Source organism: Triticum aestivum, chromosome 6D, assembly GCF_018294505.1.
Source record: "Triticum aestivum cultivar Chinese Spring chromosome 6D, IWGSC CS RefSeq v2.1, whole genome shotgun sequence".
NCBI lineage: Eukaryota > Viridiplantae > Streptophyta > Magnoliopsida > Poales > Poaceae > Triticum > Triticum aestivum.
The window spans coordinates 405760886-405776231 of NC_057811.1; the positions used below are offsets into that span (position 1 = coordinate 405760886).

The window sequence follows — 15346 nt, forward strand, 5'->3', positions numbered from 1 at the left end:
CCAACAAATTTCAGAGAAATTAAAGAGAGATTCAGAAACAGAGGCGGGACAACCAAACAAACAAGGAATCGAGCATACCTGAGCATCCACACACGCATAGTACCTCCTACCATGGTTCGCCCTACTCCACGAGATCCACCGCGGCGCCTTCTTCCCGCAAAGGCCGCAATTCCTAGCTGGCTTGTAGTCCATGGGCTGCTCCCGATACGGCACCGGTGACCTCACTGCTTGTTGCTCGCCTCTCCTGCTAAGCCCGCCGCCGCGCAAAGAAGATGAAGCTCCGGAGGAGAACGACATGGTCGCCGGCGCCGCCAATCGCCGCCCTGCCTTCGCCGCTCGACGAAACCTAGCTCTGTTCCCCACCTACCCCGCGCGACGAACCCTAGCTCTGTTCCCCACCCAGCCCGCGCGCGCTTATAATAGAGAGACAGCCAGAGAGTGGGGCAAACCCGGCCTCCAGTCTGCCACGTCATCTAATCCTCCCCTCAAACAGCATTAAGGTGGCTAACGACCGGGATTGGAGAGTTGGGGGTGTGGATTTCAGGGATTTGAAGTTTGGGGTTTAAAACCGACGAGGCGTACGAGTTCAGGGTTTAAAATAGACTTTACTCCTGCCGCATTTGTTTTCAGTTTTTTTGTGAAAGCCAAAACAAATAAAAAACCCAAAAACAAATACAGAGATGGATACTATCAGAAATGAAAATGGAGCAAATACGGCACGTACACGAAGGCGAAAGCAGAGTGTACACCGAAAGTAAAGACCCCTTGAACAGTAGACAAAAGAAGGAAAACCAACAAGATTGTTCAATGGATACGTAGAATGGCTCAGATGGCCCAACTCCTAGTCGGGCTAGAAACAGTCATGTGTCATATTCAAAACTGAAAGTTCCGTAGTAACGAAATAGAAATTCATGTTTCCGTGCATGTTTCATCGGAAAACGTCATCCTGTTTTCATTTTCGTTTGCCCTAAAAAATAATTCTGTTTTCGTTTTTGTCTTGCAATTTTTCATTTCCACTTCAATTTTTCCTCGTAATTTCCATTTTTTCAAGATAAGCGGAAAGCTTTCACTCTACTTTCATCCATACTCTAGTGTATTTCACAGGAATTTCATGGTCTTAATACGTCTAGTGTGTTCCATAAAAAAGTGTACGCAGTAGCAATCGAGAACAAACTGCATGATAGATGCATACGGCCGTGTGCACGAACGAGGTACACGTAACTAATCGCATGTGCCCTCCAAACGCGGCGTGGTCACGCTGGCGCGTCGCCGCCCTGCCGCGCGTCGCCACCTTGCTCCCGCCCGTTCCAGACTCTTCGCCACTCGCCACGACACCACCGAGCCGCCCCTATAAGATAAGCCACCGTCACAGACTCCCATCAGCTCAAAGCGAAACAGAAGAAGCACTCACACAGAGAAATCCAAACCACACTCGATCGTCGCCACTCTCTGCTGATATCACACCCAGGCTAGCAGCCATGATGGCTTCACGAGCCGCCACCGCGCTCCGCACGGCCGCCCTGCAGGGCTACTTCCGGAGGTCGGCCTCCACCGCGGCGGCGCACGCCGAGAGGCCCAAGGCGAAGCCCATGGGCGACTACGTGCCGGTGTACGTGGCGCTGGGGATGATCGGCCTGGCGGGGGCGCTGGGGCTGCACACGGCGCGGCAGCAGCTGGCGCACGCGCCCAACGTCTGGGTCGACAAGCGCAAGCGCGAGGCGGTGCCCGAGGTGGCGGACCCGGACCTCGCCCTCGACGAGGCCGAGCGCTTCGTCGGCGGCTCCGTGTTCCGCAAGGTCGCCCACGTCCAGGACGACCGCTCCCTCACCGCCGGCGTCGCCGACCCCGTCGCCGACTACCCGTACGACCACGCCGTTCCTCGTTCCTATCGATTGGTTATCACTTCCTGCGCGCAGAGTGGTGGTTTGATTGATGTACGTGACTGATGTTGGATAACTTGTGTTTCTCAGGGCGAGGAAGGCGGTGACGCTCAAGGACGTCGGCGTGGACCCGCCGGGGATCCCCGAGCAGAGCAGGGAGGGCGTCCTCGACAGGATCTTCAAGAAGAACACCGCTTAATTTCGTAGAGGAGGGGCAGTCAGGACGCATCAGCTTCATTCCCTTTCTTGCGTTAACTAGCTAGCTTTGCGTTTCAATAGTCAGATCGGCTGCACTTTTTCTGGAAGCCGGTCGATGTTTCGCGAACGTGACACGTGATGGTGTTGTACATATGTATCCAGTCATCTCGAGAAGTATGGTTTGTTCATGGACAATAAAACTATGCTTCTTCTTTATTTATTTATTTGCGCTTAGGTTGTAGAGTGCTACTGTTATGTGCTGCTGCACTGTCGGCGACTCCATTTCGCGAACAATTGAAAAAGGAAAGGATGAGAGGGTAGCTAGGCACAACCGCCCCATCCTTGTCAGCGAGCGAAAGAAAAAGAGCAGGGCAGCGAAAAACGGCCAGGGCGGAAAGGGCAGCAGCGAGCGAAAGAAAAAGAGGCGGAAAGGGCAGCAGCGAGCGAAAGAAAAAGAGCAGGGCTCGCATCCTTTTCGAGAGCTCGCGTCCTTCTCACGAACCCTACCGCCGCCCCGCTACTCCTCCCACCTCAGGCACCTCCCCCTAGCCGCCGCCGCTGCCTCCCACCTCAGTCGCGTCCCCCCTCCCCCCCCATCTCGTTCGGCCCGGGTGTGGAGGCGAGCTTCCCGAAGTCGGCGCTGGATTCGATCTGCAGGAGAGAGGGAGGTGTGGCAGCCGCCGCACACCCGCATCGCTCCGCGCCCCCTCTTTGCTCCACCATGCAGCCTCCTTCTTCCCGCCCACCTCCGGCGCAGCTCGTCGTAGTGGGGAGCAAGGTCTTCGTGGCGGGGTGGAGCTGCAGCGGAGGGAAGGATGCTGGACGGATCCGGCGCCTGTAGGCTGAAGCAGCAAGAGTTGGTGGATTTGGCGGATGCGGACGGGGTCGTTAACGGGGCTGGGGGCTGGGAGTTCGGGTTGGTTCACGGTTTGCCTTTTCATCCTCCCTATCTCACACACGCCTCCCCTTTTCTCATTGACGAGAGCTTCGGCTGCAGGGGCGCCACGAGGAATGGAAGGTTGAGTTCGTTTGATGGCCGGAGCAGCAGGAGCAACAGGTCAACGGTGGTCAATGGCTAACCTCTATCTCCTCTCTCTCTCCGTGGTTGAGAAGAAGGCCAAATAGAAGAAGAAGAATTTGGCTCGAAAGTCCTGTCGAGGTGCCTGTAATGTCTCTATTTTCCTATTATATTCTCCACCACTCACATCTAAATTTGATAATATATGTTTTTTCCTAAACATGTAAGGATTTGTATTTACAGGTAGGAATTCTATACATTATGATGTATTGATTTATTTGGAGATTAGCCTTTTAGTATAGTATGATATTTTAAGATATTCACAAAAGGTGTATTTGATATGTCCACATTTATATAACTATGTAGCAATGCATATTTCATCTGTTTTCCTCACCGAATGAAGCACTTGTCTTGGAGATTAGGCAAATCCTAGAATGAAGCATTGATCAAAACAACTGTTATTGCCAACTATGTACGCTATGTTCCGGTTTATGCTCTGATGCACTTTCCCGTTCCTGGTCAGGGTACGATGAAATTAGGCAGAATGGCAAGATCTGTAGCATCTACTGTGAACACAAAGCGGAGAAAAGGGATTGCTTCCTCGTCCGGTAACCCAATTGTGTTGCTTTCTTTCGTTTTATTTCTCCATACATGCAAATTAGTTTATTCTGGAGCTTCTCCATAATAAGAGGTACCGTGCAACCTGCTTATGATATCAAAGAAGTAACATTTGCATGCATCCCTCCTGAACTCTACAATATTTCAGTTTGATATAGGCTGTAGTTAGACTTTCTGCTTCTTGAAATTGAACTTATAAAGGATGAGAGGGGAGCTAGGCACAACCGCACCATCCACGTGTATGTGAATAGTTCGGCGAGGGCGGAAAGGCAGCAGCGAGCGAAAGAAAAAGAGCATGGCGGCGAAAAACGGCGAGGGCGGAAAGGGCAGCAGCGAGCGAAAGAAAAAGAGCTGGGCAGCAAAAAAGGAACGAGCCAGCTCGCATCCTTTTCGAGAGCTCGCGTCCTTCTCACGAACCCTACCGCCGCCCCGCTCCTCCTCCTCCCACCTATGTCGCCTCCCCCTAGCCGCCGCCGCCTCCCACCTCAGTCGCGCCCCCCCCCCTCGCATCTCGTCCGCCCCGAGTGCGGAGGCAAGCTTCCCAGCGGCGGCGCTGGATTCGATCTGCAGGAGAGAGAGGGAGGTGTGGCAGCCGCCGCACACCCGCACCGCTCCGCGCCTCCTCTTTGCTCCACCATGCAGCCTCCTCCTCCCCGCCCACCTCCGGCGCAGCTCGTCGTAGTGGAGAGCAAGGTCTTCGTGGCGGGGTGGAGCTGCAGCGGAGGGAAGGATGCTGGACGGATCCGGCGCCTGCAGGCTGAAGCAGCAGGAGTTGGTGGATTTGGCGGATGCTGACGGGGTCGTTGACGGAGGCTGGGAGCTCGGGTTGGTTCACGGTTTGCCTTTTCTTCATCCGTATCTCACACACGTCTCCCCCTTTTCTCATTGACGAGAGCTTCGGCTGCAGGGGCGCCACGAGGAATGGAAGGTTGAGTTCGTTCGACGGCCGGAGCAGCAGGAGTAAGGAGCCAACGGTTGTCAATGGCTAACCTCTATCTCCTCTCTCTCTCTCTGTGTGTGTGGGGTTGAGAAGAAGGCCAAATAGAAGAAGAAGAATTTGGCTCGAAAGTCTTGCCGAGGTGCCTCTAATGTCTCTATTTTCCTATTACGTTCTCCACCACTCACATCTAAATTTGATAATATATGTTTTTTCCTAAACATGTCGTGTACAGATCTAAGGATTTGTATTTACAGGTAGGAATTCTATACATTATGATGTATAAGAAAGAAATATCTTATTGATTTATTTGGAGATTAGCCTTTTAGTATAGTATGATATTTTAAGATATTCACAAAAGGTGTATTTGATATGTCCACATTTATATAACTATGTAGCCATGCATATTTCATCTGTTTTCATGATCGAATGAAGCACTTGTCTTGGAGATTAGGCAGATCCTAGAATGAAGCATTGATCGAAAGAACTGTTATTGCCAACTGTGTACGCTATGTTCTGGTTTATGCTCTGATGCACTTCCCGTTCCTGGTCAGGGTACGGTGAAATTAGGCAGAATGGCAAGATCTGTAGCATCTACTGTGAACACAAAGCGGAGAAAAGGGGTTGCTTCCTCGTCCGGTAACCCAATTATGTTGCTTTCTTTCGTTTTATTTCTCCATACATGCAAATTAGTTTATTCTGGAGCTTCTCCATAATAAGAGGTACTGTGCAACCTGCTTATGATATCATAGAAATAACATTTGCCTGCATCCCTCCTGAACTCTACAATATTTCAGTTTGATATAGGTTGTAGTTAGACTTTCTGCTTCCTGAAATTGAACTTACAAAGGATGAGAGGGTAGCTAGGCACAACCGCGCCATCCACGTGTAGGTGAATAGTTCGGCGGGGGCGGAAAGGGCAGCAGCGAGTGAAAGAAAAAGAGCAGGGCAGCGAAAAATGGCGACGGCGGAAAGGGCAGCAGCGAGCGAAAGAAAAAGAGCAGGGCAGCGAAAAAGGAACGAGCCAGCTCGCATCCTTTTCGAGAGCTCGCATCCTTCTCACGAACCCTACCGCCGCCCCGCTCCTCCTCCTCCCACCTCAGTCGCCTCCCCCTAGCCGCCGCCGCCGCCGCCTCCCACCTCAGTCGCGTCCCCCCCCTCGCATCTCGTCCGCCCCGGGTGCGGAGGTGAGCTTCCCGGCGGCGGCACTGGATTCGATCTGCAGGAGAGAGGGGGAGGTGTGGCAGCCTCCACACACCCGCACCGCTCCGCGCCCCCTCTTTGCTCCACCATGCAGCCTCCTCCTCCCCGCCCACCTCCGGTGTAGCTCGTCGTAGTGGAGAGCAAGGTCTTCATGACGGGGTGGAGCTGCAGCGAAGGGAAGGATGCTGGACGGATCCGGCGCCTGCAGGCTGAAGCAGCAGGAGTTGGTGGATTTGGCGGATTCTGACGGGGTCATTGACGGAGGCTGGGAGCTCGGGTTGGTTCACGGTTTGCCTTTTCATCCTCCATATCTCACACACGTCTCCCCCTTTTCCCATTGACGAGAGCTTCGGCTGCAGGGGCGCCACGAGGAATGGAACGTTGAGTTCGTTCGACGGCCGCAGCAGCAGGAGCAAGGAGCCAACGGTGGTCAATGGCTAACCTCTATCTCCTCTCTCTCTCTCTCTCTCTCTCTCTGTGGTTGAGAAGAAGGCCAAATAGAAGAAGAAGAATTTGGCTCAAAAGTCTTGCCGAGGTGCCTCTAATGTCTCTATTTTCCTATTACGTTCTCCACCACTCACATCTAAATTTGATATTATATGTTTTTTCCTAAACATGTCGTGTACACATCTAAGGATTTGTATTTACAGGTAGGAATTCTATACATTATGATGTATAAGAAAGAAATATCTTATTGATTTATTTGGAGATTAGCCTTTTAGTATAGTATGATATTTTAAGATATTCACAAAAGGTGTATTTGATATGTCCACATTTATATAACTATGTAGCCATGCATATTTCATCTGTTTTCATGATCGAATGAAGCACTTGTCTTGGAGATTAGGCAGATCCTAGAATGAAGCATTGATCGAAAGAACTGTTATTGCCAACTGTGTACGCTATGTTCTGGTTTATGCTCTGATGCACTTCCCGTTCCTGGTCAGGGTACGGTGAAATTAGGCAGAATGGCAAGATCTGTAGCATCTACTATGAACACAAAGCGGAGAAAAGGGATTGCTTCCTCGTCCGGTAACCCAATTATATTGCTTTCTTTCGTTTTATTTCTCCATACATGCAAATTAGTTTATTCTGGAGCTTCTCCATAATAAGAGGTACCGTGCAACCTGCTTATGATATCATAGAAGTAACATTTGCCTTCATCCCTCCTGAACTCGACAATATTTCAGTTTGATATAGGCTGTAGTTAGACTTTCTGCTTCTTGAAATTGAACTTATAAAGGATGAGAGGGTAGCTGGGCACAACCGCGCCATCCACGTGTATGTGAATAGTTCGGCAAGGGCGGAAAGGGCAGCAGCGAGCGAAAGAAAAAGAGCAGGGCAGTGAAAAACGGCGAGGGCGGAAAGGGCAGCAGCGAGCGAAAGAAAAAGAGCAGGGCATCGAAAAAGGAATGAGCCAGCTCGCATCCTTTTCGAGAGCCCGCGTCCTTCCCACGAACCCTACCGCTGCCCCGCTCCTCCTCCTCCCACCTCAGTCGCCTCCCCCTAGACGCCGCCGCCTCCTCCCACCTCAGTCGCGTACCCCCCCCCCCCCGCGCGCACATCTCGTCCGCCCCGGGTGCTGACGCGAGCTTCCCGGCGACGGCGGCGGCGCTGGATTCGATCTGCAGGAGAAAGAGGGAGGTGCGGCAGCCGCCGCACGCCCGCACTGCTCCGCGCCCCCTCTTTGCTCCACCACGTAGCCTCCTCCTCCCCGCCCACCTCTGGCGCAGCTTGTCGTAGTGGAGAGCAAGGTCTTCATGGCGGGGTGGAGCTGCAACGGAGGGAAGGATGCTGGACGGATCCGGCGCCTGTAGGCTGAAGCAGCAGGAGTTGGTGGATTCGGCGGATGCGGACGGGGTCGTTGACGGGGGCTGGGAGCTCGGGTTGGTTCACAGTTTGCCTTTTCATCATCCCTATCTCACACACGTCTCCCCTTTTCTCATTGATGAGAGCTTCGACTTCAGGGGCGCCACGAGGAATGGAAGGTTGAGTTCGTTCGACGGCCGGTGCAGCAGGAGCAAGGAGCCAACTGTGGTCAATGGCTAACCTCTATCTCCTCTCTCTCTCTATGGTTGAGAAGAAGGCCAAATAGACGAAGAAGAATTTGGCTCGAAAGTCTTGCCAAGGTGCCTCTAATGTCTCTATTTTCCTATTACGTTCTCCACCACTCACATCTAAATTTGATAATATATGTTTTTTCCTAAACATGTCGTGTACAGATCTAAGGATTTGTATTTACAGGTAGGAATTCTATACATTATGATGTATAAGAAAGAAATATCTTATTGATTTATTTGGAGATTAGCCTTTTAGTATAGTATGATATTTTAAGATATTCACAAAAGGTGTATTTGATATGTCCACATTTATATAACTATGTAGCCATGCATATTTCATCTGTTTTCATGATCGAATGAAGCACTTGTCTTGGAGATTAGGCAGATCCTAGAATGAAGCATTGATCGAAAGAACTGTTATTGCCAACTGGATACACTGTGTTCTGGTTTATGCTCTGATGCACTTTCCCGTTCCTGGTCAGGGTACGATAAAATTAGGCACAATGGCAAGATCTGTAGCATCTACTGTGAACACAAAGCGGAGAAAAGGGATTGCTTCCTCGTCCGGTAACCCAATTGTGTTGCTTTCTTTCGTTTTATTCCTCCATACATGCAAATTAGTTTATTCTGGAGCTTCTCCATAATAAGAGGTACCGTGCAACCTGCTTATGATATCATAGAAGTAACATTTGCCTGCATCCCTCCTGAACTCTACAATATTTCAGTTTGATATAGGCTGTAGTTAGACTTTCTGCTTCTTGAAATGAATAATGGTAAAGCACCATGTTGGTTACATTAGATTTGTTTGCCAGCCTTCTCTAGAGAAATTAATACTAATGAACTACTTGCATGTTTACATAAATAGTCAAACAGAATTTAGCTGAAATGGAGAGATAGTTATTTGAGAAAACTGGAGCAGTAATGAAGCACATGATATGATGTTGTATTACTTACTGAGAAAATGTGAACAAACTATATATGTTCTTCATGTCATGGCATGAGTTAACTGTTTACCTATTCTTGTCTACAAGTCCGTCGTGGAGCAACCAAGAAAGGTTAATCCAACTTGTATGAACTGCGACGAGCTTTACAATGCCTTCATAATGCATATGAGTACCATCCATTGCTTAGCATACACGGAAGATGAAACATTTTTCTTCTTATTTTGCAGATTCATGTTTCGGCAGTGCCGTGGGGGCTGTCGAGGTAAGCTCCATTGACCCCCACCACGGCTTGCCCTTCCAAGCTTTCCTCCTCTCTGCCATCCACGCGGCCATCGGTGGTGCAGTAGGGGAGGCAACTCAGGTCAGGTGAGCAGCGGCAGAAATCCACGGTGTGTTGCAAAGAACCATGCTGAGGATGGCTCGATGCAATAAGCCATCATCTCGACTGGGCCTGTGGCCCCAGCGGGAGATGCCTAGGGCCGTGCCCATCGACCAGGGCAGGGGGTGCCTACTATGACATGGACGAGTACACCAAACTGATGTGAGCCGCCGCCAATCCTAGCCCGTCGCCAAGCTCGTGATGCTGGAGTGCTCCGCCCAAGTGTCTGATCTAGGGGCCAATTGGAAGGTAAGATGTCTGCTCTTCGATTATGCGATTATTTCGTTTTCCTGTATATTCGAAAATATGGACTTGAATTCTCTTATGTTATGATTCAGGCCAGTTTTGAAATAGTAAGGTTGACCGTATCTATTATTTTCAAAGAAAATATATGCTACAAAGATTCATAAGAAACTCTCTCGTGAGAGATCTACCATTAGGAATATTTCCATATGTTTACTTCTAATTCATTAGCATGTCCTTTTTTTAGTTCATTGCTGCCTCCTTTTCTTTATGTTAGCCTTATGATGCTTGTGGTGAATTGCATTTCACATGGCTAGATAAACTAAGATTAAAAAGGAAAACACGGTATTCTTTGACATAAGAGCATGATACCTTGGGTTCATTTGTGCAGACCAAGAACAAAAAACTACTTATGTTGCAATAGTTTCAGTGGAAGGTAGTTAGGTATTTATTTCATTGTTTTTAAGGCATCCTGCCTTAGACGCTTAGGCGATAAGGCGCCCTGGCAACGCCTTACAAATATGCCCGCCTTAAGCGCTTAGGCGTCCACCTTAGGCGCTTAGGCGTCGCCTAGGCGCTAAGGCGGGTGGTGCTCGCCTTAGGACGCCTTACCGCCTTAAAAACAATGATTTATTTCACTATGCTGGGGAATATGCCTATTTATAGGATATTGCGGTGAGGTACTGCCACAGCTAAGTATCAAATATGCATTATGTTCGGATAAGCCTTCCCAAAACGTAGATCACTTTACAGGGATCGTTGCTTCTTTATTTGTATTGTACCACATCTTCCTTATAAAGAATACATTGCATGCCTTGCAGGACAGGTTTCCTTCTTCACTTTACCAGACTTCAAATGTACTATCTAGCAGACTAGCACGTGTGCATATGATGACTCCTTTTATCTTTGATGAAGGTATTGGGATTTCTTTAGGGGAAATTGTAACAATGTTGTTTGAAATGGTAAGGAAAATGGTGCTTTTTTCCATTGTCATGTTTAACCGAAGTTCTGTTCTATTGTCATATTCAAAACTATGGTTCCTTGTTTGCAGTATCTTGAAGTGAGCAGAATTTGTATACTTGTTTTATAAGAGATCTCTTTGTCTAGAACTTGTGATATATGGCTGATGTCAATTTCATCTTTTTAGGTGCTTCTCAATTATAGGTGGAAAGCCTGGCATGGAGGCACATAGGCTGCTGATTATGTTTCTGGATTGGCCCTTGAGAAGGAGACCAAAGCAAACTTCAGCAGGTATCAGTTGTGCATCCTCTATTCCTTGTGTTTGTCTTCCTAGCTGACCTTGAGCATCTCTCCAAAAAAAAACCCTGACCTTGAGCATTGTACATTTTGGTAAATATAGTTAGTTACTTAGTTTACTAGCAGTTGCGATAGTCAGACCACTTACATGCTTAGCTGCCATTTAGTAATCAGTAAGAACTAATTTGTGAAAATTAGGCCTGAAGTAATTGTGCTTCCCTGTTTTGTGCGCATAAATACTTATGGTTACGTATTGTGACCAAATGAAGTAAACTTATACAAGATGCTTCTTCATTGTTTCGCTTGTGGAAACTAAACTGCTGCTGTGTTAATACATATGGCCTTATTTAAAGGCTTGTGGTTGGTCACCATTGTTGTGCAGTAATTTCTTGCCGAAGCACCGGTCCAAATTTATTATTGGTTTTACTGGCGCTGCATGTAAGCGGGATCTACTAATTGTTCTGTTTGCTTTGCTTCGTGAGTTCTTACCCATATACCTCTTTGATGATTTTGCCTCCCTATGTTTGACCTGGTCTTTTTTCGAAGTTTGTCATGGTTTTTATGGTAGTGTGACATGACTAACAGCTTATAATTATCTGTCTATTCCACCCAATGTGTGTGCTATGATATTCTATAAGGCTAGGCACACCCTAAGTTGGTTAATGCTTTTGAGCTAGCTTGTTATGAGATAATGAAACAATAGTTTTTATTTGCTCACTAGCAAGATGATGATGTCAAACAAATGACTATTTGGCATTTGTCCCTTTGAGGGTTTCTACCATTTAACTGTATTGTTGTTTCCCATAATAGAATATTTGCTAATAATTAGACTACCTTGTGATTGTTATTCCTGTGGGTAAAGAAATATATGATTGTTCATGTACGCATAGCTTGAGTAAAAGCACATGACTTGTCTTCTGGATTGGTAGCTAACATTGAGATACTTATGTTTGTCGATGCCTTCCCTTTTTGCAGTAACATCCATGCTTCCAGCGTATGTTCAACATCAGAATTTTCTTGGCTGTTTGTTGTAGTTTCTTTTCTGGTTTTGGAAAATTCTGCAGCTATATTTATTGTAGAACAACATACTTGTCTTCTGGATTGGTAGCTAAAATTGAGATAATTACGCTTGTCGATGCCTTCCTTTTTTTCAATAACATCCATGCTTCCAGTGTATGTAGAACATCAGATTTTTCTTGGTTGCTTGTCGTAGTTTGTTTTTAGGTTTGGAAAATTCTGCAGCTATATTTATTTAAAGATGTTGCCTTAAGTGAGCATGTGCAATATCCGCTTCTTTATGTTGTGTGCCGACAAGTTCCTCTATTTTAGATGGTTCTGTCTTTTCACTTTTGAAAAAGCTGACTATAAATCCTCGTAGGTGCCATAGTCCATAGTGGAAGATGTTCTCAGGCTAGCACCTGGTTTAGAATTTTGCAATTCACATCAAATTTCTTCCAACAAGACATGCTGATTAGATTCAGGAATATGTTGCTACGTCTCAGCTTTTCAGCTTCATGTTGTAGGATTAATATTAGGCACCTGACATGAGGTTGAGAAATACCATGCTTTAATTACTCATGACATACCTTGTGCAGGGCACATAAAATATATCTGATATCTCTTTTTTGCTATGTATATTTTTGTCCTCTCTACTCTAATTTAGTAGCACCATTTTTTGATGTTATTTCTCTATATGATTGTTGCTTCCACTATCTCAAATATATCTGAAATGAATTTGAATTAGGTTACTTTAGTATCAAGGTAAAATTTGTTTGTTGTCCAGAAGCGCCAAAATCCTAGGTGATAATAATTTTGTGCTTGACTGTTGTTGACGGCCAGTAAATTTGTAGGAGTGTGTTCGATAGAATTGGCAATGGGATCGGGAGGTGGTGTCCAAGAATTATGTGGTTTGATGGCACTAGGGGCAGGAGTGCTGATTTAATCAGACTAAGAAGATGCCTAAATAAGCTGTGAGGCTGCCTATATATAATTGTATTTCTAAGTCATTGTACTATATGTAAACCAATTTAAGTCATTCTACCATCTGTAATACAATCCACATTGCATTATCTTTCCATCGATATCTCCTACTTACTCACTACTAACATTGCTTCTAATTGGCTTCTTGCGCCATTGGCGCAACCGGGTCATCTAGTGTTACTAAATCTAAATCGACTCAGACTCGGTTAAGTGTCTTCTTTATCAGAAAAAAGACTAACTAAAGCCTTAGCGGCCACGGATGAGTGCTCCCTCTTCAAGGCGATGCGGTGTTAGGCGGAGCATAAACCTCGACCCTCAATAAATCATTTCTTTCTTTTTCTGGTTCTCGTATTTCCTATAGTTTAAATAATGTTGGAATTAAAATTGAAAATAATAATAATGATGTGTGCATTTTGGTGGGGGTGCTAAAACCGATGGAGATAGACCGATTAAAGGTTTCTCCAAAGTGTTCAAGCCCCCTACCTTACCCTTGGTGCGCTAACTAAGGTAGGGTTAGATGATGCAAGACCTGGGTCCTTGTTTTGTGACTTCACTGCGTCCTCACGTAAATCAAAATCTCATTCCTCAAAAGAAACAAAAACCACCCACCCTGACTCGAGTTTCCACATGAGAGGCATGTTTTGGAATAGCAGAGGTCTTACACACTTGGCTAAGAATAAACACGTCGGTGACTATGTGCGTGACCATGGGTTAGATTTTGTGACGATTTTTTAGGCTGGTAAATGTGACTTTTGTGCACATCTCTTTGATCACCTATCAGGTGGTTTGGACTACACATGGCATTGCTTACCATCACGTGGAAGGTCCAGAGGAATCTTACTTGGGATACAGACCACAACCATGGACTTGTTAGCTTTTTTGGTTGGTGAATTTCATATTAAATTCCACCTATGAAATAGAGCTGATAATTATACATGAAGCCCGGTCGCAGTCTATGGGGCTGCCTAAGATGAGAATAAATTCGCTTTCCTTTGGGAATTGGTGAACTTGGCTAAGGATAACCCGCATCCAATGCTTATTGGAGGCGACTTCAATATTCTTAGGTACCAGGAAGAGAAAAATAATGATCGTTTTGACACACACTGACCTTTCTTATTCAACGCTGTAATTGACAGTTTGAATCTTCGAGAAGCTAGTATGTCGGGGCGACAGTTCACTTGGGCCAACAACCGTCCGGTGCCGACATACGAGCAACTCGATCGGGTACTCATGGATACCGAATGTGAATTAAAATTCCCTACGGTAACAGTGCGTGTCCTAGAGCGTATTGAGTTACTTTCGGACCATGCACCCATCATTCTTGATTCTAACTCTACTACCTCTTCCACTGTTCGCCGCCCATTCAAATTTGAATTGGGATGGTTACATCGGGATGACTTTGCAGATATAGTTAAGAATTTATGGGAGAGGCCTGCCATTGGTCGCAGACCGATTCAAAGATGGAACTTCAGAATTCGAGCCATGAGGCGGTTCCTAACTGGATGGGCCAAACACACAAGTGGTATATATAAAAAAGAAAAGCAACGCCTTTCCACTATTATAGATGACCTCGACAAAATAGCAGAGACTCGCCTTTTGTCTCAACACGAGATTGATATGAAAAATCAATCCAATGAGCAAATTGCACGTCTATTGCGAGAAGAGGAAATCAAATGGTATCGAAGATCAGGTGCCCAATTCATTTTGGAGGGAGACAATAATACACGATATTTCCAAATGGTCGGCAATGGGCGTCATAGGAAGAAGTGTATTTTTAGCCTCCAACAAGATGAGGGGCGGATCGAGGGTCAGGCAGAGCTCAAGTGTTATATAACCAAATACTACAAGTGTTTGTTTGGGGCTCCAGATGAAGGGACTTCACTCTAGATGAGACCCGAACAGATGACATTCCACAAGTCACGGCAAAAGAGAATGACATCCTGACGGCACGTTTCTCTGAAGAGGAGGTGTGAGCTGCGGTGTTCCAAATGGAACATAACAAAGCTCCAGGCCTTGATGGTTTCCCCGCGGAGTTCTATCAAAACTTCCGGGATGTCATCAAGACTGACCTAATGGAGTTGTTCAATTTTTTGTCATGTCGGCCAACTAGACCTATACAGGCTTAACTTTGGAAAGATTGTTTTGTTGCCAAAGACTAAGGACGCCGAACGGATTCAACAGTTCAGACCTATCTGCCTCCTTATTGTCAGCTTAAAATTTTTCAGGGAGGCTAGGTAAGCGGCACGCACATCCCGTCAATGAAGCTCTTTTCTGTGGAATTGCTCTAGTACTTCACTTATATCTTTTTGAGCACGGTGTGCTTTAGTATTTTTGAAGAAACTCTCTCTTGCTTCACTTATATTAATTTGAGAGAAAGAAATATTATGTTCATGATCTTCACTTATATCTTTTTGGATTAATTTGTCATTTACTCTTGTGCTTCACTTATATCCTATGAGTAAATTGTTGAATGAATTGAATATCATGAAGTTGAAATTATATCATGCCTAGTGGTAGCTTCACATTGGGTTTAGAAAGTGAAATATTTTGAGGCTTGACAATCACAATATTGGTCATACAAGCAATTCACGAATAATTAGTATAAGGAAGAGAACCTTCACATGCAAAT

The 15346-nt window shown here is 46.3% G+C and overlaps 1 protein-coding gene across 1 annotated transcript; it reads left to right on the top strand.

Moving 5' to 3' along the window:
- The first annotated feature begins 1381 nt into the window (after positions 1-1381).
- On the top strand, positions 1382-12820 carry LOC123145410 (uncharacterized). The gene is made up of 14 exons (XM_044564814.1): positions 1382-1861; positions 1971-2994; positions 3076-3237; positions 3620-4539; positions 4622-4793; positions 5206-6131; positions 6214-6389; positions 6802-7740; positions 7822-7983; positions 8397-8481; positions 9086-9486; positions 10302-10442; positions 10628-10731; positions 12588-12820. The coding sequence occupies exons 1-2, from the start codon at positions 1479-1481 to the stop codon at positions 2077-2079; spliced, it is 492 nt and encodes a 163-aa protein (XP_044420749.1). The 5' UTR covers positions 1382-1478; the 3' UTR covers positions 2080-2994; positions 3076-3237; positions 3620-4539; positions 4622-4793; positions 5206-6131; positions 6214-6389; positions 6802-7740; positions 7822-7983; positions 8397-8481; positions 9086-9486; positions 10302-10442; positions 10628-10731; positions 12588-12820.
- Positions 12821-15346: the final 2526 nt, after the last annotated feature.

What these genes read in the sequence shown, in the direction of transcription:
- LOC123145410 (XM_044564814.1), top strand. Translation starts at nt 1,479, where the DNA reads ATGATGGCTTCACGAGCCGCCACCGCGCTCCGCACGGCCGCCCTGCAG. An exon ending in GACCCCGTCGCCGACTACCC is followed by an intron (nt 1,862 to 1,970) that starts GTACGACCACGC and finishes TGTGTTTCTCAG; the next exon opens with GGCGAGGAAGGCGGTGACGC.